Source organism: Sus scrofa, chromosome 5, assembly GCF_000003025.6.
Source record: "Sus scrofa isolate TJ Tabasco breed Duroc chromosome 5, Sscrofa11.1, whole genome shotgun sequence".
In the NCBI taxonomy this organism is placed as follows: domain Eukaryota; kingdom Metazoa; phylum Chordata; class Mammalia; order Artiodactyla; family Suidae; genus Sus; species Sus scrofa.
Genome location: NC_010447.5, coordinates 6,144,026 through 6,170,550, shown reverse-complemented (window position 1 = coordinate 6,170,550; position 26,525 = coordinate 6,144,026). Strand labels below are relative to the sequence as shown.

The window sequence follows — 26,525 nt, the reverse complement described above, 5'->3', positions numbered from 1 at the left end:
GAGGACGCCACTTCAGACTCCACAGCCCGGAAACAGCCCACGGTCCAACCAGGGGGATTGGGCACATGATAAGTTAGGATCCATCTGGGCCTACAGTGAGTATCTGACCACAGCAGGAAGGTGGCAGCCACGCCGCGAGCGGTGTGGCTTCATCGGTGACCCGTGTCGGCTTCTGGAAGTATGCCCACCACCCACCCCATGCATACTTTTCTGCCCTCTCCAAATTTTCTACAACAAACACAAACCAACATCAGAAATAAATGCTAGGCCCTTCCAGCGGCCCCCCTGCCTCCCCGGGGACAATGCCGCAGGTCACAGAGCCTCCAGGAGCTGCAGAAGGGTTCAAATTAGCAAAGTTTTACTTCAATGTTTCGTCTGCTCATAAATGACTCTGAAAAAAGCTGATACGCGAGAGGCTGACACGCTGTTGTCTAAAGGCAACATCTAGGCCACTGAGACTGTCCCTCAGCCAAGAGGCTCTGCTGGGCACCTGCCCCCCCGGGCCAAGGGCAGCAGGAGGGGTCTGGGACCGAGGAATAAACACACATCGTCTTAGCTCTGCCATTGGGGCTGGCGGCCCAGGACCCTGGGGGGTCGACTGCTCGGAACTCCCCGAGCTACTGGATGTTTGTGTGTGTTGGGGAAACGCCCTGGCTTCGGGAGGGCCCCTGTGCCAGCTGGCAGGGCCCTCAGCCAGCCCCGGGGAACACCCAACCCCTGGCTGGAGGGGCCTGCTGGGCCCCGGGGTAGGGCAGCCTCTGTCCCCAGGCAGTCCCCGCCAAGGGGACTCCGGGGTGCTACTCATCATATGTAGTGTCGGGTGCTGAGGCCACAGGGGCAGGAGGCGAGGGTCCCAGGGCAGTGGCTGGGGCCTGGCACCTGCAGCTCTGGGCTGCAGATACATCTGGGTTTATTTCCAGAACGTGGGATGCTCTGGGAAGGGTGGGGAGCAGCAGCCTCACCCCTGGCTGGTGGGGGTCGGGGGCGGGGGAGGGGTAGAGGGACAGGGCAGGGGCCTGGGCGTCCCCCTGGGGAAGAACCAGTGAGGCCCGGGCAGGAATCTGCCCTGACGGTGGCCGGCAGTGCCCCACCGGTACCAGAGCCCTGCTCCCCACGGGGCCCCCCGGGGGCCAGCCCAGCGGGGCGACCTCCCAGGCACGGGCAGGCCAGGCTGAACCCGGCCGCAGCAGGAGGTGCGGGCGAGCGTGAGGTTAATGATCACGGCGCGGGGTGGGTGCGGCCAGGGCCCGGGGGTGCGGGGCGCGCGCGAGCGGCCAGGGCCCGGCCATCAGAAGGCGAAGCAGCGCTCCTTGGGGTGGCCCACGCGCTCCAGGTTGGGCAGGCAGGCGTACTGGATCATGGGCGGGGGCCCGCACATCAGCACCAGCGGCTCCTCCTCCGGGGGCGGAAGGTGGTCCCGGATCATCTCCTCGTTCACGAAGCCCTGGCTGTAGTCCCAGGCTGCGGGCGGGAGAGCCAGTGAGCCCGGGGCGGGGGCGCCCGCCTGCGGGGGCGGAGACCACCCCCTCCTCCTGCCCGACGTCGCCGCTGCGGTGCCAGGGATTCCTCCCTTCGTTCAACACACACACCCAACGAGGAGGCGGCGGCGGCGGCGGCGGCTGAGCCCGGCAGAGCTGGGCGCTGCCCCCAGGCCTGCCTCCCCTGGAGCACCCAGGCAGGCCCTCCCAGGCTCCCCCACCACACTTTGCAGTTTGTGAAGCCTTTCACTTCCACTGGCCTCTCGTGTGGTCCTCAGAGCCACCCAGGGGGCGGACAGGGCAGGGGTTCCTGACCATTTTACAGATGTGGAAGCTGAGGCCCAGAATTGAGTTGACCCCAACACAACAATCCCAGAGGGCCCCCTGCCAGTGCCCAGTGCCAGGCTGGTCAGGGGAACACTTTCTACCCCTGCTGCCCTCCACGCTACCTACCCGCCCCAAGCCCATTGTCCGGCCCTTCCCCTATCCGGGCATCAACCCGCCAGGACCCGTGTCTGGTCCACAGCTTCGCTTCTGATCCGCACCCGGGCCATCCCGCCCCGTCACGGGCTCCTGAGGTCTGGGGAGAGGGGGTCCCCCTGCCTCTCTGGAATGCGTTGCCCAACAATTTGACTCCCCTGTGCGAGGAGCAAAGAGGGAACCTAGTCCGAAGCTTACCTTCCTTCTCAACAGACAGTTGGGACAAACACTGCCTGGGGGCTCAGGGCACATGCTGGCGTCTCAAATGACCCCTGGGCTGAGCAGCTCAGCAAGACCTCAGCCCCGGAGGGCCGGACAAACAGAGGGACCTGCCACCCGCTGCACGTTCCCTCTCTGAAGAGTCACCACGGGCCACCTCCTGATCCCACTGCGGGTGCCCGGCCCCAGGCCAGTCTCTGACCCAGGCAGGTCCTCCTGGCTCTGGGGGGGCAGTGGTATGGCTACCAGACGGAAAAGAGACGGAGGAACACTGCTTCTACCAGAGGTGACAGGTGCATCACCAGGCCTGGCTAAAGCCGGGGGATGGTTTCCTGTATCCTGAGTCCTTCCAGCTCCAGTTATCTGGCTTCTCTTTGTTTTTCACAATCTGAAAGAACCTCATGAAAGCCCTTGGCACCAACAGAAATACAGCTATGGAAGTCCAAGGGCGTGAGAAGGTCACTGAGGGACCTTGCCCAAACAGACATCGCTCAGCGTACCATATCATGTACTCTCTATGGGGGGGGGGGTCCCTTGGGAGGTCAAGACAGTCCCAGCTGGTTTTGGGATGAGGAAGAGTCTGCTGGGCTGAGCAACGGGGTCTTCTTTATCTCGTGGACAGAGCTAAGTACCTGACCACATCTTCCTTTTCACTTTGGCTGCTGGGAAGCTCAGAGTGATAGGCACAGCCAGCCATGGTAAATGGGCATCAAAGTTCATGCTTTTGTGCAAACCTCATTCCTAATTCCATGTTATGGCCCTGCCCTTGTTTTTCTTTCCCTCCCACTTTCCATTTGTTCCACTCTGACTCACTCTGTGAGTCTTTGTAAGCTGCCTAAAATCCCTCTGGAACGAGCTGGGGCCTGGATAGGTGGATCATGTTATAGTAACAGATCTCAAAGTACTTTGTAAAAAAAAAAAACTGCGTGGGACTAAACTATATTTGCTGGTGTGTGAAAGGTGCCAGTTTGTAAGACACATCTCAATTTCACAAGGCTCTTTTAAGATAGATGGTGTATTTGCCGTTACCCACAGGCTGACGGCAACTTTGTGGGAGAAACACAGTCAGCCGTGTTTGCTGTGTGAGCTGCCCCCTCCCCTGTTCCTTCGCTTAGCTCCACAACAGCCATGCTGGCCTGCTCCCCTTGCCTTTCTTAGCACATACCTTTTTCAGCTTATACCTAATGTTATAACAGTACCCCAACTAGTCTTTTTATTTTATTTTTGTCTTTTTGCTTTTTCTAGGGGGCAAATTGGAGCTGTAGCCGCCAGCCTATGCCAGAACCACGCAACGTGGGATCCGAGCCGCATCTGCGACCTACACCACAGCTCACGGCAACGCTGGATCCTTACCACTGAGCAAGGCCAGGGATCCAATCTGCAACCTCATGGTTCCTAGTTGGATTCGTTAACACTGCGCCATGACGGGAACTCCCCAACTAGCCTTGAATTGTGCTCAAGGCAATAATAAATGAAAGTGTAAAATGCTAGGAGACTGTCCACCTGTGCCTCTCCTTGGCCACTGGTTCCCCATTGGTTACTCTTAGAACTGTCCCTAGGAGGCTCTTTGGTTTAGGTGTAGCCAGGTGTCACCACCAGGGGGCAGTATCTGCCCCTCCTCTTGTGGGATTTCTGCTGGCCACAGGGGAAGGGGCCCCTGCCAGGAAAGGTCGTTCCTATCATGGCCAACAAGCCCCCCCTACCACCCTGCTAGAACTCGCCACCAGACAGGAGCTAAGCCATCCCTCATGTCCCCCTTTTGGAATGAGATGTTTCTTTCACTGGATGCTCAGACTCCCGGAACCAGTGCTTCCTGCCCAACCTCCATTCCCCATAACCCTGGTTTGCCTTTCCTGAGTCTCACTAAGCACCTACTATGCTCTGTAACTACTAACAAACCTGCTTCCTGTGCGTCCACCCCGCCGAGACACCAGCTTGCAGGGCCAGGCTGGTTTCAGGAAAACCCACAGTGCGTGGTCCCACCAAGAGAGGTGCCAAGATGCGGGTGGGCCCAGGATGGCTGGAACTGCCAGAGGCCTCGGAACACGACTGGCAGGTCCGTGGATCCACCCGCCCCGGGGGGCCCAGGACCCAATTTGGTCCACCCAGGAGGGCCAGAGCCCATCTGCTCATTTCCGAGGGTGGCGTGTTCCCCACACCGTGGCTGAGGCCTGGGGAACCGTGGGGCTGTGTGATGAGCGGGAGGCAAAGCAAGGCAGGGCGGCAGGACGTGAACTAGCTCACAAGCTGGTGCCCACATGGATGCTTTGAAAATGCCCAGTTTCTTTTCTTTTCTTTTCTGTCTTTTTGCCTTTTCTAGGGCCACACTCGCAGCATATGGAGGTTCCCAGGCTAGGGGTCTAATCAGAAGTGTAGCTGCCGGCGACAGCCACAGCAACGCAGGATCCAAGCCACGTCTGCAACCTACACCACAGCTCACGGCATCGCCGGATCCTTAACTGACTGAGCAAGGCCAGGAATCGAACCCGCAACCTCATGGTTCCTAGTCAGATTCGTTAACCATTGAGCCACAACAGGAACTCCGAAAATGCTCAGGTTCTAATATATAGAAATTTCCCATGAAAGAGCAGGGCCCCGGCTTCCTTTGAAAAGTGGAGAAGCTGCCCTACAGGGCGGTTCTCTACACCGCAGGACTGCCTGCAGCAGGGAGGGGCTGCCCCCCCCCCCCCGCCCACTGGCAGATGCTCACCAATTCGCCACAGTCCTCACCACTCCCTACCGTCTCCTGACCCTGAAGTCAAACGTCACTGGTATCTACCAAGAAGCCTCAGCTGCTGCTTTTCTCAAACAAAGAAGAAAGTATTTCTTGGGAGTTCCCGCTGTGGCACAACACAACAGTGGCGTCTCTGGAGCACGGGACTCAGGTTCGATCCCCCGCCTGGCACAGCGGGTTAAGGGTCCAGCGTTGTCACAGCTTTGGCTTAGGTCACAGCTATGACCCGGACCTGATCCCTGGCCCAGGAACCGCATATGCCACGGGGCATGGCACCCCATCAAAAAAAGTGTTTTTGGTACCCACATCTACCTAAAGCAGGAGACTGGAGAAGAATTCAGCTCCCACAGGGCAACCTTGTTTCGAGTTTGAGGGCAGCGCTTGCTCACTGCCTCCTATGTGGCCGTGGTAAGCAGCTTAAACACCTGCACAGGTGGAACGAAGGTAACTGTCCCTCGACCCACTGGGCTGATGACTGGGGAGGAAACGGGTGTCAAGTGCCTTACGAGGTACAAACTGCAACAACGCGGGACCCCCAGCACCGGCCCTGGAGACCTGCCCCGCAGCGAGCCCAGGCTGGGGCGGCGCAGGCAGGGGAAGGCCTGGGGCCCTGGAGGAGGACGACATGCGTTCAAGCCCCAGTGGTGTCTTCGCTGAGTGTGGCGAGGCACCTGCTCCCCTCTGACCCCTCTTCCCTCACACAGCCCCACCGTGAGCATCCGAGGAGACCGTGCAAGCAGAAGGCTCCACCCCGCGAGGACTCAGCACAGGTGAGCGTGGGCCACCCCAGCCCACCCGCTGGGGGCCGCTCTCACCTTCTGGGGCTCTGTCCACCGTGTACCAGAGCTTGAAGCGCGCAGAATGTTCGTTCCTCAGTTCCTCCAGCTCGGGCCGCAGCAGATGTCCTTCTCGGTCTGTAGGGGGACAGGGCCCAGTGGGCAGGAGGGACAGTGACAGGGCACTGCCCTCAGAGACACGTGTCATCCTGCCCACCCGTGGGCCACACACGTGGCAGAGCTTCCAGGGCAAGTCCAAGTCTTTTTACGTTCTGGCGTCTCAGGTCGCACGGCCGTAACTTAGGAAATACAGATGCTACTCCCAAAGCACACCTGCGCCTCGCCCAGGCCTGCCCATGCTGACCCCCTGCTTGGCCTCCAGCTCCCCATTCTCCACCCCAGGTGGCCCTGTAGAGTTCAGCCTGTGTCACCTCCTCCAGGAAGCCTTCCTAGACCCCCAGGGAGCATCAGTGATCTGGTCCTGAAACAGCCCCTTTCCGATCCTAACCACAGACTTTGCCCGGAGTGTCTGCAGGTCACTCACAGATCGATGGGGCTGCTCAGGCCAGTGGGGGGCGTGACTGCCCTCTTCGGACTATTTTGAAACTGAGGGCCAAAGAGCTCTGCCAACCAGAAAAGGTCACCTGCTCACAAACCCCCCCCCGAGCCCCAGACTGGGTCAGGCGGCAGACGGGAGAGGTGCTGAAATTGTTGGGAATATCTCCTTTGTAACATGCCTCCTACCACCCTCACTGCCCTTCAGCCCCTTGGGCTGAAGCTGAGGGAGTGGAGTTTGGGGTAGAAATTCCACATGGTTAAGCGCTCGATACAAGCAGCTGATTGACTCTGCAGACAGGCCACCCTGACGCCCATGTCGGCAGCACATGAAGCGAGCATCTCCTGCCCCTTTACCAGCGCTGGATAATGATCATTTAATTTTTGCCAATCGGATTGCTGGAAAGGAGATTGCGTGCTTTATTTTTCAATATTAATAAATAAGTTTGTCACTGGTCTCGGAATGTCTTTTCTTATTAGTTTGTAAAGACTTGTTGGAAGAAAGTAATTTTGGGGAGTTCCTGGTGTGGCTCAGCGGGTTATGAACCTGACTAGTATCCATGAGGACACGGGTTTGATCCCTGGCCTCACTCAGTGAGTTAAGGATCCGGTGTTGCTGTGGCTGTGGGGTAGGCCGGCAGCTGTAGCTCCGAATCGACCCCTAGCCTGGGAGCATCCATAGGCTGTGGGTGCGGCCCTAAAAAGCAAAAAATAAAGATGGTAATTTTTTTTTTTTTTTTTTGTCTTTTTGCCATTTCTTGGGCCACTCCCGCGGCACATGGAGGTTCTCAGGCTAGGGGTCGAATTGGAGCTGTAGCTGCCAGCCTACGCCAGAGCCACAGCAACGCAGAATCCTAGCCACATCTGCAACCTACACCACAGCTCACGGCAACGCCGGATCCTTAACCCACTGAGCGAGGGCAGGGATCGAACCTGCAACCTCATGGTTCCTAGTCACATTCGTTAACCACTGCGCCACGACGGGAACTCCAAAGATGGTAATTTTTTATTGGCGATGCATTATGCATCTCGTCTTATTCATCTTTCTACCTTCTTTACAGTGTGAGGGTCTTTCCCGCGGAGGAGTTTTCATTTTTAAGCAGACGGCTCCAGCAGTCTTCTCCTCAGCAGGCTCTCCTTTGGCGGCCTGCTTAGACTGGCCACCCTTGTACATTCACTCAACAATACTTCTTGTAAAAACGCTCGCCGTCTACTTTTTTTCTTTTTTTCTTTTTTTTTTTTTTTTGGTAACACCCATGACATAGGGAGGCTCCCAGGACAGGGGTCAAATAGAAGCTGCGCTGCCAGCCTACACCACAGCAACACCAGATCTGAGCAGTATCTGCAACTTACACCGAAGTCCACGGCCACACCAGATCCTTAACTCACTGAGCGAGGCCAGGGATTGAACCCACATCCTCATGGATACCAGCTGGGTTTGTCATTGCTGAGCCAAGATGGGAACTCCTTAAACTTCACTTTCTATACTTAGTGTTTTTTAAGTGCATAGCAACTAACCCCCCGCCATTTTTCAGGGTTGAGATGTCACCTGCATTGCATAGCCTCACCTATGCTTGGGTCTGTTTCCAGGCCAAGGCTGTTCAATGGAGCTTTTGACAATGATGGGAATATTCTAGATCTATGTTATCTAATACAGTAAGTGCGAGCCACCTGTGGCTGTGGAACCCATGAGATGTGGCTCTTGAGTCTGGGAAAATGAGTTTTTATTTTATTTAATCTTAATTAATTTAGATGTCAGTGGCCCCATGTTCTAGCATGTTCCAGCACAGTCTGGATTTCCCACTGTGTCACCCAGAAACACAGCAAATTCACTAAGTCCAGGTATCACGCATGGCTCTAGAGCCACACGGCTTTCATCACTGACACTGTAAGGCTGTATTAACATCTAGGGCTCTAGGTTCTTCCTGGGCGCTCTTCTTTTTCAACACTTTCTTGGCTGTGCACATATACTTTATCTTCCAGGCCATGTTGCATCACTTTGTCATATTAAAGGGAGAAAAATATCCCACTTGGGGAGTTCCCACTGTGAGCAGTGGGTTAGGGACCTGGCACTGCTGCAGCTGTGGGGTAGGTTGCAGCTGCGGCTTGGATTTGAGCCTGGGCCTGGGAACTTCAGGTGCCGCAAGTGCAGCCAAATAAAAATAAATATAAATAAGTATTTCCGCTTAGGAAAGTGAGCACTACTTTATGAATAAGCTTTAGAATAACAGTCTCCTTGTCCCAGAACCAGGTACACCCTGTAGTTTAAGCCTCTCTGACGCCCTCCTGAAAAGCTGTGCTTCCCTTAGGCCGAGGCAGGTGCAGGGCCCTGAGCTTCCCAACTCGGGACCCCGTCTTCACTCTGCCGCCCCGCCAGCCTCCGCTGCCCGTTGCTCCAGGAAGAACATGCATCTCCGAGACGCTAAGCTCTCCTCTCCAAGGCCACCTCATCTGCACAGCTGTCCTGGGAGGTGGGTCCCCGTCCCTACGTTACAGAGGAACAAACGGAGGGGCTGTGGCGGAAGCGGGCACTGAGGCCACTGAGGGGAAGGAGGGAGGGGCAGTGACTCAGGTGGAGCAAAGCAGCGGGTCCCCAGCGTGGCCTGCACATCCCTGGGGTCCCTGAGACCCTCAGAGGGGCCCTGAGGTCAGGGCGATTCTCACATGTTTGCATTTGTCACTCTCACTCCCTCACGCGCGTGGAGTGTACCTTCCAGAGGCCACACGGCTTGCGACGTTGCGCCGACCAAAGGCACAAACACGTGTGGATTCCACCTCGCTGGCTGCCAGGCTAATCGGTGACATGATGCCCATCCAAGCGACAGAGGGCTGACGGCCTCACAGAGATTGACCCAGCACCACCAGGCTGACCACTGCCCACCCTCTCACCCCATCAGCTTGCTGGGAGTTTCTGGCTCTTTCCACCCACCCCAGGCCCACTCAAGGACAGCTCAGTGGGTCTCGGGGCCGTTTTCTGCGGCTGTGCAGGTGGCCAGTCCCTCCCACTCCAGGCTCGGAGTCCTCACAGACAGACGCTGGGACAAAGGGACCTGAGCCATAGCTGAGAGGCACAGGGGGGCTGTGTTATCTTAGCCTCACGCCAAAGGGACATCCTCATATTCAGTCATGAAACATTGAACCTGGAAAGATCCTTGGGATGACCTGGCTTCATCAGCTCATTCCACAGTGAAGAAGCAAAGCCCAGAGAGGGAAAGCGACTTGTCGAAGGCCACACAGCAGGCCAGGGCAGGCCGGCAGTGGGCATGGGAAAGAGGACACACTCGCAGAAGTCAGAGAGCCCAGGGCCGACCTGCACCCACCCACCCCTGCCCCGGCTCAGGGACCTCACCTGTGAAAACAGCCCTTTGGGCTCTGGGCCGGCCCCAGCCAGCCTGGTGCTCTTCCCACTTCACTGGTGGGTTCCCAACCCCAACTCTGCTTGTGCTGAAGGGGACTCTGAGGTTCTGAGGCAGCAAATCTCGGGGTGGGGGGTGCTCCAGGTGCCTCACCCCCCCCCCACCCACCACGCAGCCCCATGCGGGTCCAGCCAGGCCCGACCCCTCACGCTCCAGCCACCCCGGGCACCCCACAAGGGTGCAGACGTCAGGTCCGCAGACTCAGGAACACCCACTGACCTGGTTGGCAAAGAGCAGGTGGCACACGGTGTGGTCATCCGGGTCCTTCATGATGGCTCGGATCACCTGCAGCATTGGGGTGATGCCTGCAAAACGGCCGCCCCCACACACGGAGTGAACGCCTGCTGCATACACACAGGCCCAGTGCCAGGCAGACGCCCAGGGAGAGGCGCCAGGACAACGGGGCCTGGTCCCTGACCTTGGGCAGCTCCCAGTCCCTCAGAATCTGTGCCATGACCCCCACCCCGCCCCCGCCCCTTGGCACCTGCCCACCAGGGACACGGCGAGGGGCTCCGGAGCACATACCGGTTCCTCCCGCGATCATGCCCACAGACTTCACCGTCTTGATGACGGGACTGGATTTCTTGTCTGGGCGGATGGCAAACTTTCCTGCGGGAGAAGGGCCGAGGCTCTGACACAGGCCGGGCAGGAGAACCTGCCCCCGCCTCAGCCAGCCAGGGTGAGACCAGGACGGCGCAAATGCCAAGGGGACCCCGGGAGGCTGGAGAGCTGGGGTGTTCCAGCTCGACCCTCCCCCCGGGTTGCTTTCAGCCAAAGCTGGTCTGTGGGCCGGATCTGGCCCCCATGAGCGGTTCGTCTGCAACCCCTGTGTTGGCCAACTCATCCCTAACAGCCGGGGAAACTGAGGCCCTGGAGAGAAGGCTCTCCTGACCAGTCACCCGTCAGACGCAGCAATGGGGCCCTGCACCAGCAGCCGCCACGCCCACCGGGTCTCGGGGCTTCCAACCCGGATCACCTTTGCCCTGGTAGACCAGCAGCCCGTTGGGGCCCCGGAACTCGATGGTGTCTCCGATCTTCATGCTCTCCAGGTACTGGGACATCTTCCCTCCGGCGGGAAACTTGGGGTGGGTGTCTTTGAAGTACACCTGCCAAGACACACCCACCGTCCTCAGACCCCTGTCCCCAGCGTTGCGTGGGGAGCTCTGGGCCACAGCGGGAAAGAAAGGTCACCAGTGGGGGGTCTTCTGCAGCCGTGTGGGGCCTCCTCACACAGGGCCCCTGCCAGGCATCTGAACTTACCCGTCTGTGTCCTGGCCCCCCCGGGGGTCTGCCCTCCCCCAGGGTCCCCTCAGAAGGCATAGCATCAGCCCGGTGTCCGTGGCAGCTGACCAGGGGGCTTGATGTACAATGTCCCGCCACAAACCGTCTCTGGGACCCGTGCCGGCAGGAGACTCCCACGGCTGTCAGCTGGGCAGCGGCTCCGGGAAGCCGGCTCGGCCGCGCCCCTCCTGGTGGATGTTTAATTCTTTCCACTTTGCGCTGCCATAAAAGCATCATGCTTGGGACAACTTCCGTCCCCGTGCCCTTGGGGACTTCAGCTTCGGAAAAAGGAATGCCCTCCAGCCCTCGTACGAGAGACTGGCCCACAGAGGAGGAGGAGCTCACCCTGCTCAGGGCTGGGGCGGCTGCGCTGGGGGCATTTGCACGGGGCCTTGATTGAAGGGCAAGCAGGAGGGATGATAGGGAGAGAGGGAGGAAGGTGGCAGGGGAGGGACAGCACGTGCAAAGGCCAGGGGGCCTGAAGGGGCTGGGGCCTCAGGGAGGGGTGGGGAGAAGAGCTCTGGGGGCCACAGCGCAGGGGATGCGTCTGTGTGTCTGGGGTGGCGGGGGGAGGGCAGAGCGCACTGCGTGCCAGGCCGTGGCTCCGACCTTCATCCAGGGCCGGGGGGCCGGCGAGGTCTCCAAGCCCGGAAAGGCCTGGTCATGGTGGGATGTTCATCCTCGGTGTAAATCCCCGCCCCAACACCTTCTCCACTTCTGGCTGAAGTGACTTCGATGAGAACAGATGCTTCAGCTCTGACCACTTCCCTTTCCTTCGGGACGAAGCCCCAAACTGCCCCCAAGGCTCCGCCCCGCCCTGCTGACCTCTCCTACCTCTCAGCCCTCGAGTCTTCGCCCCCGGAAGGTCTTCTTCCCCCTCCCCACCGAGTCGCTGTCTCCTGAGCTCACCCCACTGTTGCCTGCTCAGGGGGCAGCTCCCATCACCCGCCCCTGCCCCAGCGCTGCCCGTTCCAGGCACACAGTCTCCTGTGCTTGCACCCTGGAACAAACGCTGACTCTGTGTGACCACCTGTTCAGTGTCCACTATCCAGCCAGTGACAGGCTCTTGAGGCTGGATGGGCCTGGGCACCCAGCACGGGGTCTAAATGACACCAAGCTTAGCTTGGGATCAGCTAAGGGACCCAGGCCAGAGCCAGGACCGATGGGCCCAGCTCTCTTCTGCCTTCACAAACCCACGTCCAATCCAGGACCCCGCAAGACCCGAGGCTAAGGCTGTGGCCCAGTGGGGTTGGGGGTGGGGCGGGTCTCTGCTTCTGTCCCTCCACCCACAAAGGGCCCAGGGAGGGGCCCTGGGGCCTGCACAGTGGAGTCGGGACAGGAATTCTGGTCCCCAGGGGCCCTGAGTCAGGATGGCTGTGGGAGGTTGGGCCTTGACCAGGGAGGGTCTCCCACACCCCACTTCTACCAGCCAAGGCTGGTTCACACCTGTTGGACGTGTAATCAGAGGACATGGGTCACTGCTAGATGTCCTCTTTGTCTTGGCTGTCCCACAGCACATGGAGTTCCCAGGCCAGGGGTCAGATCCGAGCTGCAGTTGCAACCTATGCCACAGCTACAGCAACACGGGATCCTTTTTTTCAATCCATGGTGCCAGGCTGGGAATCGAACCTGCGTCCTGGCACGGCAGAGGTGCCATCACTCCTCTTGCACCACAGCAGCAACTCCAGAAAGCTTGTAATTCTCATAAAAATGTACTAGGCTGAAGTGGTCATTTCTCCTTCCCCTCAGCATCTTGTTTTTTAAGATCCTTGCTGGTTGCTCTGTGTCTCTCTGGTCTATCGTTTCTACTGGCTCCCTCTTCCCCACGGTGTGTGGCTACCCCAGCTCCCAGCCCCATGACCCCGCACACAGCACCCCCAGTGGGCCTGTGGGACGCCTCTCAGGGGATGAGCAGGCGCCCAGCTCCCAGAGCAAGAGAGTCAGCCCTGCACGAGCCGGTGGGCCTTCCTGGTTCCTCTTCTGCAGGGGACCTGGCCTTGTTTGAAGATGCTCGGCCTGAACCCAGCCCTGCCCTTGGCCGCGACCTCCATGAACTAGGATCGGCTGTGCACTTGGAATCCAGACACAGGCGAGCATAGGGCCTTTGGAGACCAGCGGGGGATGTGGTCACCCCCACCCCCCTGCAGCTGTGGCCCTGAGACCTCACCTTGATGACCAGGTCCACAAAGCCCTTGTCGTCATCACTGGAGACGGGCGTGTAGGGCCGAATGACCAGATTCCCATCAATCCGAGCCGAGAGGTAGATGTGCTGGCCTGCGGGACGGCAGGGGAGAATCTGGGCTGGGGACGATCCCCTGCAGGGCCCCTGCGTGTTGTCAACCAGCTTCCTGCCCCCTGCCCAGCATTCAGAGCCTGGCCTGGCCTTGCTCCCAGTGTCCCCTTCACCCCCGGGACTGCCATCACATCCCAGCTCTTTGCCTTTGCTCGTGTTGGCTACTGCCCTCTCATTCTGACACTCACCCTCGAAGGCCCAGGGTGGCTGTCACCTCCTCCTTGAAGCCTTCCCTGCTCTAACTGAAAGCCCCCACCTCTCTGTCCCAGCACGGGTGCCGTGCGGGCTGGGTCGGGGCCGCACTCACCCACAGGGAGGCCCAGGACGTGCTGGGGCGACGGCAGGGCAAAGCGGAACCGCCGGGTGTCATGGTTGACGACCTGCAAAGAGGCCGAGTTGCTGGACAGCACCCAAGGCAGAGGGGCCACTAGGCCTAGAACCCCCAGCCCTCTCCAGCACCCGAGCGTCATTGCGAGAAGTGACACCGACACCCCATGTAGACACACAACCTGTACACGCATGTGTGTGCGCACAGAGGTCAGGCACACATGGGTGTGTCTCAGTTTCTGCTGGCCTGGAAAAGGACAATGACCCACCCAGGGTCACATCGTGTGGTAGTCAGAGCAGGGAGTAAGCTCAAGATCCCAAAGGGAGGCTGCCAGACAGCCCAGAAAATTCCAAAGGCAGGAGCGAAGGAGCCATCTCTGCCCCAGTTTGAGAAGTACCCTGGGGCGGTGGGAAGAGTTCGGGGGCTGGGCCGGCAAAGTGCACAGTGCTGAGACAAGGACTGGGACTCAACAGAGGGGCTCTAAAGCCACTATGCTGAAAGCTCCCCTCCGGGACAGAAGCAGGGCAGCATGACGGGGTGGCCTGCGCAGGACAGGAGGCGTGGCAGCCTTGCTGCCTGGGCGGTCGCTGGGGCTGGCCAAGGCCTGGGGCCCAAAGCCAGGCCTCACCCCCGCACAGCGTGTGCACCCGGGTGTGGTCACTGGGGGAGGGCCACTTCCCCTCCAGGCAGGGCAGAGGCTGCTGAAGGGCGAGGCTGAGCTGGGGAAGGAGCCTGGTTAATGGGCCAAGGACAGCGAGTGCCCTGCAGGCAGCTGTGGTCAGAGCCGGGAACCAAACCTGTGCCCTGACTCCGAGCGGGCTCCGGAAGGCCCCTGTGGGGTCTCCCTGGCACCAGGTCAGCAGGATGGGGACAGCAGGCAGCTAGCCGCCCAGCCTACGCTCATACCCACACGAGGCAAGGTCCAGTGATGGACAGTGATACCCCCTGGAGGGGGGCGACAGAGCTCTCCAGAGGGACAGAGCCTCACTCTGAGCACCACGGCAGAGGCAGGTGGCCTGGACCTCGGGAGAGACGGTGCCCAGCCACCAGTCAGTCTGCTGGTGGCCAGCGGGCCTCTCAGTCCCACAGCCCAGGCCTGAAGCTGCAAACGGAGCCCCGGGGCCTCCTGCGAGTGGATGGCAGGACGATCAGCTGGTCCTGGGGCTCGAGATCAGGAAACCACGCAACAGACGTTTTTGGAGGAAGAAGAGAAATCAGGAAAAGACACTGACAATTATTGTGCTGCACAACCTCCAGCCCAGCACAGCGGAAGTCACAAGGCTGGGGTCTGAGAGGGCTTAGCACGGAGCTGCCGTGCAGAAGGCTGCTGGCCCAGGGGATGTGAGCAGCAGATGCAGAGCTTTGGGCCGCCCTGCGGATCACCTGGTCTGTTCAGCTCACGGAGGGGAAGGACAGGCAGCCGGGGGCCCTCCCTGTGCCACAGCAACAGTATCAAGAGCAGGCACACCTGCCGACCTTGCAAAGCCACGTCTAGGCTACCATGCGGGAGGGTAACGGCTGGGATGTCTGCCACCTGCTCAAAGGGGCTGGGAGGGTCCATTGTGTGACATCCTTACCAAAAAAAAATACTAGACAGTCATCAAAAATAACGAATTGAGGGAGGGTTCCCTTATGATGCAGAGGGTTAAGGATCTAGCATTCTCACTGCTGTGGCTCAGGTTGAGTCCCTGGTCCAGGAACTTCTACATGCTGCAGATGTGACCAAAAAAAAAAAAAAAAAAAAAAAAAAAAAAAATTAGGCTTTGGGTTAGACAGGAAAAGGTGTCCATGTTGTGTAGCTGGGTAAAAACTCAGGTTATTAAAAAAGAAAAATTAAATACACACATACCTATACCTTCACACACCATGTACATATGAATGTGACACCAGAAGAGGCTCAGGCTGACCTGCGACTGGAAGTGGGGAAGGGGGACACTCACACCTCACAGACAGAGCGAGCACCGAAAAATTATAATTACTTCTAGAACTAAAAAACAAGGAAAAAGAATTTTCAAAAAGGAAAAGGGGAGTTCCCGGTGGCCTAGGGGTTAAGGACCCAGCATTATCACTGCTGAGGCACAGGTTCATCCCTGGTCTGGGAACTTCTGCATGCTGTGGGCATGGCCAAAAAGAAAGTTAAAGATTTCAAGACATTATGATTTTGTTTAAGTTTTAGTAAGAAAAAAATTGTGTATAAAACGTGGAGGCAGTTCCCATTGTGGATCACTGGTAACGAATCAGACCAGTATCCATGAGGATGTGGGTTCGATCCCTGGCCTCGCTCAGTGGGTTAAGGATCCAGGGTTAGCAGGCCACAGATATGTGGCATAGGCCAGCATCTGCAGCTCCAATTCGACCCCTAGCCTGGTAACTTCCACATGCCGCAGGTGCAGCCCTAAAAAAAAATATGGAGGAGTTCCTGCTGTGGCACAGTGGGTTAAGAACCTGGCTGCTGTGGCTTCGGTGGCTGCAGAGGCCTGGGTCTGATACCTGGCCTAGAGCAATGGACTAAAGGATCTGGCTGTGCTGCAGCGGTAGCTCAGATGAAATCCCTGGCCTGAGAACTTCCATATGCCATGGGTGTGCCCATAAACAAACAAGCCAACCAAAAACACATACTGAATGGACGGATGTAGTCCTACCCTGGAAGTGGTGACCTTTTATTTTATTTATTTTTTTTGGCTTCTCTCTGGTTTTCAACTTCTATGAACTCCTGGTACAGTTACACTCACAGGGGGCCCAGCTCTCCTGTGGAGCCCAGGACTCGGGCATCAGGCAGGTGACTGGCTTTCTCTGCCCCATGACTCAGTTTTCGCCAGTCATAGCCCTCTGGAGGCAGCTGCAGTGGCCAGAAATAGCACACAGGAGGGGCTCTGATGAGAAAGAGCAGCCCAACAGGGTGGGCGGCGGGCAGAGGAGGAAGGGGGCGGTTTTAAGTCGTGGTCAGAGGTTTGAAAAGAAGAAGTGCCAAACAGAGAGGGCAGGGGCAGGCCTGCTGGAGGAGCGGACGGAGCCACAGGCAGGGACAAGGTCACTGGAGAACCTGCCAGATGCAGAAGACTCTGGGCAGTCTGAGCAGGTGAGCCGGGGGCTGGGGATCAGGAGGAGAGTCCTTATCTTTAAGGAAGGGGCCCTGGGATGACCACGAGCCCCGGGCCTGAGTCCTGGTCCCACCCCTCACTCCAAGGGTGACCTCTCTTGCCCTCTTCCCATCTGTGAAATGGGCGCTTGGCCCCACAAGTCCATACAGGGTCCCTCCCACTCTGCCCTTCTGGGGCATAGCGAGTGTGGTTCAGAGAACGGGCTCTGGGGTCAGAGACCTGGGTTCAAATCCCTCTGTCACTTCCTGGCAGGCTTAGGAAGGCACATCCCCTCACCTTCCCCAAGGTCAAATGCGCAGATAATAAATAGGACCGCCTTCCAAGGAGGGGCCATGCCCTGAACACACAGCAGGGGCCTGAGAAATGCCGTGACACCGACAAGGAGAGGCGCCCATGCCCTGTGACCCCCCCTTGGCCCCAGCACAGACCTCCTTGTCAATGAGCCTCAGCGGATACTTGATGTCTGGGTTCTCGAGGGTGATGGCCGGGGTGGAACGCTGGAACAGCTTCATGAGCAGGCTATACAGGAACCAGACTGGGGACAGGACCACGTGGCCCAACTGAAATGACAGGACAGACACACAAGGTCAGCTCGGGCAGAGGAAAGGGCCTGCCCCCTGCCCCTCTCCGCCCTGTGCACCCCCACCCCCCTGGTGGTTCACACCTCTGTGCCTCTGTTCACATGGTCCCTTCTCCCAGGAAGGCCCTCTCCCCACCATCATCATCCAGCAAACCCCAGCTCCATTTTGGTGCCAACTGGGAGAAGCTACAAAACCCAGGCTGGTGAAATCCATCACCTCAATGCTGGGTTGTTGTTGGAAAAGCTCCATTTCCCCTGAGGAAAGGGGACAAGAGAGCTACATATATAACCAAGGATGTAGCCCTTTTCACCTTGGCTGCCCGGAAGCTCTGCATAAAGTTCACAAGTACCTTGCTTCATCTTGAGCAATATGTACCTGTGCTCCTGCCCTCCCTCCCTTCCTTTAGTCAATTTCCCTGGCCTTGTTGAGGGATGTCACATACGAGCTCTGGCCACCAGAAGCAGTAAGAGCCAGGAAGGACCCTCCCCTAGACCTCCTGAGAGCACAGGCCTGCCAATATCTTGATTTCAGACTTCTGGCCTCCAAATGACAAAAGAATGAATTTCTTATTGTTTTATGCCATCTAGTTTGTGGTAATTTATATGCAGCCCAGGGAAACTAATAAAGAGACAGAACCGAATATAATGGGTGGTGCTGAATTTGCTCCTGAGCCAAGAAAAAAAAACAAGACAAGACAGTTGTAAAGGACAATCGTGAGACACGGTGACATATGAATTAAGGCCCATGGGTTAGAAACTGGCACTGTTATCAATGCGATGTTCCCAACTTGATCATTGTCCTGTGGTGACACAACGGGAATGTCTCGTTCTCAGGAGAGAGCCACTGAGGCATTTGGGGGTAAAGACCCCTATCTGTCATTTACTCTCAAACAGCTTAAAATACACACACACTATAAAATAAATGTAGCACATGGTAACATCTGGTATATCTTGGTGAAGAGTGTATGAGAGTTCTTTATACATTCTTCCAATTTTGCTGTTAAGTCTGAAATTATTTCCAAACAAAAAGGGGAGAGGGGAGCCCATTGGTGGTTCAAAGAGCAAGGTCAAGAAGTGAAAGCAAACGGTGGTTCTCAAGAAAGCTGTCTCACAGCTTGTTCACTCGCCCTCCCTAGGAAACCTCCCTGACCTTAGTTCTCACAGCAGATGACCAGGTGCATTCTTCTTATCATAACCCTATAAGGCCCCCTTTTTGCCTTGGCTGCCAGGAAGCTCAGGGCCAAGTGCCTCGCTTGCATGGAGGCCTCTCTGCTTCCGTTGCAGGCCTCTTGAGGTAGCGTATTCTGCAGCGCACAGACCTGGAGGGGCCCCTGTCCAGTTCAGGGTTAGGTGAGATCCTTCCCTCTCAAGGCCCAGCCCACTGTCCACTCCCTCCCAGAAGTCCTGCCAGGATCCCCAGCTCCATCAGCCAGGAGGACACTCCGGCTGAGTACCTGAGGCCTCTCTGAGCCACGGCGTTCTTGTCTATAGAAGGAAGGTAAGGACCACTGCCTGGTCTGTGGCCCGGGGGATCGGGATATGAGATGCACTGGGGGGCTGAGGTCACGGACGGGGTCTCTAATCTGGGGGAGGTGGGTACACACCCAGGAGCTTTCCCTACCACCCACCTGGGAGATGGACTATCTAAGCAGAGGAGAGGCCTGGCCCTGGCCCCCAAACTGGCCCAGCAGCTTCAAGCTGCTCAGCGGCAGCTTTGGTTACAGGCCTTTTGTTGGGCTCAGAACATGGTGCCTCTCTGCCGCACAGACAGGGCCCAGGGCCTCCAGGCTGGTGCAGCCAAGGCCTCACCTCCACAGGGCCCTGGTCTGTAACCAAAGGGTCTAAAGGGAAGGTCTGAGGCCCAGCACACACCCCCGGCCTGCACACGGCCACACAAAGGGTCTCTGGCCACCTGCCCATTTAACCAGCAGCTACCATGTCCTGGCCACCGAGCAGTATTTCACACACCCTGGGTCTCATCTGAGGCCCATTGGCAGCCCTGGACTCTGGGGTCAGGAGACCCGGGTTTGAGTCCCAGCTCAGGACTTCAGGAGAGATTCCTCCCCGCTCCAGGCTGCCCCTTCCTCACGAGCATAAGGACAGGCTGATCTGGGGCTGGGGAGGAACGGAGGCTAGAGGAGGCCACGCACAGAGCCCACATGGCCCGTGTCTCAAGCTGGCACTGCTCCCAGAGTGGGAGGTGAATGCTTGGGAACAATCCCCTCTTCCAGCCCAGGCTGTAGGGACTGCGACGGTCATCAGGTTACACAGCATGAAAGCCAATCCTCAGAGGACCACACGCCCGCCCAGTGATACCGTCGTCCCTATTCCTCAGAGACATTAAGTGACATGGCCATGGCCATGCCACCAAGGCCAGTGTAGCCCTAAGAATGGCTCTTCCCAAGCCACGTCCCAGGACACATGCCCTCTCTGTGCCCGTCATGGAGCCCACAGCCCAAATCCCCCTGCTCCACCACAGTCCACCGTCCCACCTCCTGCAGTGAGGCCCCAGCTGCCCAAACCAAAGGACGGCTCCCCTCTCCCAAACACCCCCCATGGCTCCCCACTGCCTGTTCTCCGGTCAGTCACAAGCCTTTCTTGCCTTAGGCCTTGGCACCCTCTTCCTTCTGCCCTGAGTGCCCTTTCTCTTCCCTCATCCAACCAACATACTCCTATTCGTCCTCCGGAGCCCAGCTCAAATGTCAGATTTTACCTGACTGGGCCCTCTCTAGCTAATCAAGCCCTCGGCAGATTTCTGGAGCCCCTGCATCCCCCGCAGACTCCACGGGGACGAGAGCTACTCTGATGACTCCTCTGTTCCGGCCTCTCCCATGTCAACAGGGACCGAAGCCATATCCAAGGGGAACATTGTTTAGGAAAAAAAGTTGAGTGAAGTTACATTTGCAGGAAATCACCATTGTTGGGAGCTCTGGAAATAAACTTAAATGACATTAAGAGCCAAGCGGAGCTGTGTTTGGTGCTCTCTGGAGTTTTATCTTCCCCCAGCACAGCTGTTCAAGTGCAGAGCCAAGTGTAAGAACCGAGCCCTCCGCGCCTGCAGCTCACTTTACGTCTGCAAAGCCCCTTCCCTCCCATTTCCTTACTTGCGCTCCGGCGGGAGACCAGCCGGCTGCATCTTTCACTGGACAAATGAGGAAACTGAGGCTTGGGGAGGAGTCTGGGCTCTGGTTCCCAATTTTCTGCCGCTTACCCCAAATCTCTGGCCTGCCCCGAGCCCCCAAAGGCCAGCCCGTGGTAAGTGCTGAGCCATGAAAAAGACTCACCTGCTCTGAAGGCGAGGCCTGAACACTGGCTTCAGCCCTCCCTCAGAACCTGCAGATCCCAAGCGCCAGCTTTGTGTGCCCTGGATGCCAGCCCTGGGCTGGTACAGCTGGCCAGCTTCCCTGGCATATAATACTCAACAGCAGACACTGGAGCAGAGGCCCCAGGAGGGCAGGGGGACCTGTGTGTTATCTCCAGCGCTCAGAGCAGAGACAGTAAATATTTGAGGACAAATGCAAGAAGGGACGAGAACAAGCCCTACCCCGCAGTCCCCGACCTTTCTGACTTTGTCTGAAAGTCTCAGGAACCAGGACAAGAGGCCAGATACCTCCCAGGTGAGGGCAGGGCTCAGCCCACCGCAGAGCACAGGCAGGGCGGGTGAGCATCCTGACCTCTGGCTCTTCCCTCACCTGCTGGGCACACCTACTCCTAGAGGTGTGGGGGGGCTGGAGCTGCTGCTGGAAGGCGCTGAGCCCGTGAGCAGTGGAGAAAGGTCAGCAGCCTTCCCTCCACCCTGCCCCCAACCCCAGGACCATGCAGAGGGTAGGGCTGCGGTGCCCTGGGTCCCACCCCGTCCTCAAGTGGGAAGCGGGAGCCACCAGCCCTCAGGTGAGGAAACTGGGCTCGGGTGAGAACGGGCCCGAGGGCCAGGGTGGGAACCGGGCATCCAGGCGGCCCCACTGAGCCCCAGCACCACACCGCCTCTCCCACCTACAGAGGGTCTGGCCCCGCTGAGAGCAGAGGTGGGCTTTGTACAGATTCCTATCTGGGGAGGCAGCTGTAGACAGACCCTCACTGTCAGCCAGTCCTTCAGGCCACAAACCCCGATGGACACAGATGCCAGGGCCCACGTGGGATGTGGGGGACACAGGTCAGGGGACCCTGTCCCTGAGGAGCTCAAACCAGCAGGGGAGACAGACACAGGCAGGGAAAAGGGTGCAGTGGAAAGGCAAGGCTTCGCCGCTGGAAAATTGGAGGCTTTACCAGACTAGCAAGGGCTTGGGATGCCCTGTTCCCGGTCCAAGGCACCACTCCCATCCCTGCAAGCAGTGGGCAGAGTAAACAGGAGGCAGGCGGCCGAGACCAAGGCCCATCCCAGCTCCTCCTCAGCTGTGCTGCTCGCACACACACACGCACACACACACGCACACACACACGCATACTCTACTTAACCCAAGCCACCCAGGGGCTCTAGGGCACAGCTGCCTCCCAGGCCTTGACCCGATGCCTTGCAGGCCACGCTTGGCCCCACGAGGGAACCCACCACTTGCCCTTCCCTACCTCTGATGACACAGGGAGGGGAGAGGGAAACAGGGTGCCAGTTTCAGGATGCCCCCAGATCACCCACCACAGTAGAGGGGCTGGCGAGGCCTGCTACCCCCACACGGCACCCTACCCAGCTGGTCCCCCTTGGGATTCCCACTGGGATCCAGGTCAGGTCTGGGTGGGCAGAAGGAACGGCCAGGACCCTCCCACGCCCCTTGCTCCTCAGGCACAGTCCCCTGTGCTGAGGCTTACCCACCTGCTGCCCGCCCGCCAGCTGTCCAGCTGGGATCTGAGTGTCTGCCTGTCTCATGGACCCCTTCTCAGGAAGCAGGAGGAAGTGGGAGGGAGCAGAGGAAGTTCTGCAGCGAGGGGCTCCTGGCTCAGAACTGCCGGGGGAAGGGACCGCAGGAGGAGGGGCAGGTGGACAGCAGAGCCGCCCTCCAAGGGGAGACACAGCCTTGCTTCCCAGGGGCTGAGGGCCCGGGGCCATGGACGAGGCACAGAGCTGCCGGGGGAGTGGGCGAGCCTTGGACTCTACCTTGGTGGCAGCCAGTCAGGGTCCACTGAACGCGGCTGTGCTGGGGACAGGGGAGCCAGAGTGGAGGAAGGCAGGTTAAGCCTCCAACGTGCCCTCAGGTGGCCGGCAGACTCAGGGGCCAACCCCTGAGCACTCTCCCTTCCGCGTGTGGGAGGAGGCCTCTTTCACAGCCTGCATGTCTCAGATAAGATGCCCAGGGCCTCCCACAGACCCCAGGAGGCAGGGCTGGGGTCTGCTGTGGGCATTTCGGGCCAAGCAGGGATCCCAGCAGGACCTCCAAGGAAGGGCGACTGCACCCACCCCTTGGACAGAAGAGGCTCAGGAGCTGGTGAAGGTCTTCTGATGCCCAGACAGGGAGGGCTCTGCCCTTGCAGAGGGGCTGCAAGGAGTGCTTGGCTACTCGGCAAAAACATCAAGCAGCCACATCCCGAGGACGCAGAGACAAATCCAACCAACCCAACTGGAAGGTGAGAAGCAGTGTGGGAAAACAGCAGGGGTGGGGGTCTGGATGGAGTCAGGAGGCCGAGCAGTGAAGGGGGAAGCGGTCTCTGGGAAACACAGTCAGGACGCTATATGGAGCAGGGGTGACGTCTGCCGGAATGCCCTGGGCAAGGCCGCTCCTTGGTCTAAACATCCTCCCCGAGGCCTGGGCAGGGCCACATGCTCAGGAGCAAACACCCAGGCCATGAGGCCTTCTGTCTAGTCCCAGAGGGGGACCTCACAGTCAGAGGGAGGAAGCAGGCCCCAGCCAAGTCCCAGGGCCCTGGGTGGAGGCGGAGGAGGCAACCAGGTCAGAGGCTCTGGGCCTAACCTTCCCAGGGGCAGCCCTCCCCACGGGCCCAGCCAGCACCAGGGGACCAGAGTTGGGGGTGGGGTGTTGGGCTGCCCTCTGGCCATAGCCTCAATGTGGAACACAAGCCCTTGGTCACCACTGTGGCTTCTGAGACATCTGCAAGGAGGTGTCCCTGGGGGAGAGATGGGTAGCCCTGGGCCAAACCAAAGTGACAGCATGACAGTGGACTTTGCAGCCTTGCAAGTTCGGGCCCTGCCAGCCGGGCAGGTGGCCACCTCTGAGTGGCATTTCTTCATCTGTAGAACTGGGCCAGCAGCACAGACCCCAGGTTTGCTGTGTTGAGAGCCAGAGCCTAGCTGCAGCGCACCAAGAGGGCTCGGTGGTGGTGGATGCCAATCAAAACTGTGCACGCCGGCAATGTCTCACACTCACACACACAACACACACACACTCCACATGCACACACTCACAGAGAGTCACACGTTCACACTCCTGCACACCTGCTCACTTATTCACTCACACACGTTCACTCTCAGTCTCTCACCCCCACACCCACTCCTGCACACGCACACGACACACCCACACACCTGGTCACACGCTCTCACACACATACGCACTAGTTCAGTCACACTTCACACGTGTTCAGTCACACTCAAACTAGCTCACACGCAGGGTCGCCAATCGCGTTCATTCGGCTCTAGCTCACCACTCGCGCGCGCACATCCGCACCCCTCCGCTTAACGCTCGGGCCGGGCCGGGCCGGGCAGAGGGCGAGACGGAGGGCGGGGCGCCCCGAATGTTCGGCCGCCCGCCTCCGGGTGACGCCCCTCTGCCGGCAGGCCGGGCCCGGGGGTTGGGGGGACACAGGCCCAGGCGTGAGTCACCGCCCCTTGGTGTCCGCCGGGCGCGGCGGGCTGGGGCGGGGTGGGATTCTGCGCCCGAGCCGCCCCCTGCCCCTGGCGCCGGGTGGCAGTCGGCGCTGCCGGCGGAGGAGGCCTCGGCGCCCGCCGGTCCGCAGCGACGCCCCGGGCCCTCGCCCCGCCACGGCCGGCGCCTCCTCCCCGCCTACCGTGCTCAGCTGGGCCCCCATGGTGGTGCCGCTCTGCGCTCGCTCTGCCGCCGCCGCCGCCGCCGCCGAGACCGCCTGCCTGCCGCGCCCCGGACCCGCCCCCTGGTCGCGTCATCCTCGGAGGAGGGGCGGGCCCGAGAGCGGCCCAATCGGGGTTCGGGGGGCGGGAGGCCGAGCTCGAGGCCCCGCCCCGCCCGCTTCCGTCCGCGGGGAAAGTGGAGAGACGTGGGGGAATCCCGCGGTATTTGGACCCGGGCGCGCGTTGAGTGGAGGAGGGGCCGCTGCAGTCGCCCCCGGAGCCCCCGGCGGGGCTCCGGACCGCAGTGTGGCCTGGGGTGGGCCACGTTTGCCATCCCAAAGGGGATAGATGGCGCCCCCCCATTGATGGCGCCCCCCCCATTGATGGGATCCAAAATACAATCCGGAAACTCCGTCGCGCTCGGATCTCAGGTCTCTGATCTCAGGTCTCTGAGCACGTTGAGAAGACCCACAGGCCTTCTTGTTCCCCAAAGCGCTCAGCTCGGTCCCACCTCCAGGCCTTTCCCCTGGAACGCTGTCCCAGCCGCCTCAGGCTCAGCACTGGCTTATTGCTGGGGCTTTAGGACAAAGGATTCCTCCTCAGCAAGGCCTGACCCCTTCTCCAGGCAGCCCCTAGGACCTCGCAGTAGCTGAGGTCATCCTGTTTATTTCCTCAGGGAGGGTCTGCCCATCCCAGTGGACTGCGGGCTCCCTGAGGGCAGGACTCTGCGTCGAAGTCCCCTGCCTGCCTAGAGCCTAGCGTACAGTGGGTGCTCAATAAATACTTGTTGAATGAGTGAATTCCACAGTGAGCACCTGCTCTGGGTAGGTCCATGCTGGCCCCAGGGGGCTCTCTGCTTTTCTGGAATGGTCTTGGACCCAAATGTGAGCTCCTGGTACTTTGACCAGCAGCCTGCAGCAGGCAGTGTGTTCCTGCAGTGTGCTGCTGACCAGGTAGAGAACAACTGGGACTTCCAGGCACAACGAACTGAGCAGAGCCTGGAAGTAGGAATGAAGTGGACAGATGCAGGGTCAGCAAGGCCAGAGGGAGTTGGAGGGACAGTGGTGTGATGTGAGGTCAAGGTATGGGGACCCAGGTGGAGGGAACTGGGAATGGGGGGGCGGAGTGTGAGGAGCCCTGGAGGATTGGGGGGGGGCAGGAACCAGATGGGGTTTTTTGTTTTTGTTTTTAGCATGTGGAAGTTCAGGGCCAGGAATTGAACCCGTGCCACAGAAGTGATCTGAACCACAGCAGTGACAACACCAGATCCTTAACCCATTGCACTCCAAGGGAATTCTGACCAACTGGGGGTTTATTTTTTGGCTGCCCCACAGCATATGGAGTTCCCAGGGCCAGGGCTCAGATCCCGCTGCTCTGCAGCAATGCCAGATCCTTTCCCTTTAACCCACTGTGCTGCGCTAGGGATCCAACCCACATCCTGGTGTTGCAGAGATGCCTCCGGTCTGTGGCGCCACAGCAGGAACTCCTGACCAGCTGGTTTTAAAAGGGAAAACTAGGCAGAGCACACGGAGGGAAGGAGGGAGAGGGATCTGTTAGCACAGCACGGGAGGGTCAATGTCACAGCAGATCAGTTAGGCCTTATTTCAGTTTTAATAATCACAATTTTAATATGACAAAGGAAGTAATCAAATTGGAAAGTTTGGCGGCATATGCAGCCAGTAAGTTTCAATAGCTGGGTGCTTGCTAGGGCACCCATGGCACAGGTGACTTTTCCAGAGACACCTTCCACGGAGGCCAGGGGAGCAGCACATCACCCCAAACCTCTGCATTTTCCCTCTTCACTTTTTTTTTTTTTTGGTCTTTTCTGGGGCTGCACCCGCAGCATATGGAGGTTCCCAGGCTAGGGGTCTAATCAGAGCTGCAGCCGCTGGCCTACGCCACAGCCACAGCAACACGGGATCCGAGCCGCATCTGCGACCTACACCACAGCTCACGGCAATGCCGGATCCTTAACCCACTGAGTGAGGCCAGGGATCGAACCCGCAACCTCATGGTTCCTAATCGGATTCGTTAACCACTGAGCCACGACGGGAACTCCTCCCTCTTCACTTTTGATTCTCTTCGTGTTGTTACACCTGCATTGATGATGGCTCTCATGAATGTGGATGTGCGATGCCAGATTGTTTTTCCGTGTGAAACTTGGAGTTGACTAAATTGGCTTTCTCCTGTGAGTCATCCTCACAAGCCTTGAAAGATTCCCACGCAGGTCTTTTCCTCAAAAGACTCATCCCCTAAATGGCAGTAAATAAACAAACAGAAATACTGTTTAGCTTAAGGCTATAAATATTAGTCCAAC

The 26,525-nt window shown here is 58.7% G+C and overlaps 1 protein-coding gene across 1 annotated transcript; it reads right to left on the bottom strand.

Annotated features, from left to right (window-relative positions):
- LOC100524254 (NADH-cytochrome b5 reductase 3-like) lies at positions 342 to 24,321 on the bottom strand. The gene is given in 10 exon segments (XM_003125982.4): positions 342 to 1,461; positions 5,727 to 5,810; positions 5,813 to 5,825; positions 9,878 to 9,963; positions 10,184 to 10,267; positions 10,635 to 10,764; positions 13,107 to 13,213; positions 13,540 to 13,612; positions 17,090 to 17,221; positions 24,190 to 24,321. Coding segments are annotated over 10 exon segments (903 nt in total). The 5' UTR covers positions 24,211 to 24,321; the 3' UTR covers positions 342 to 1,288.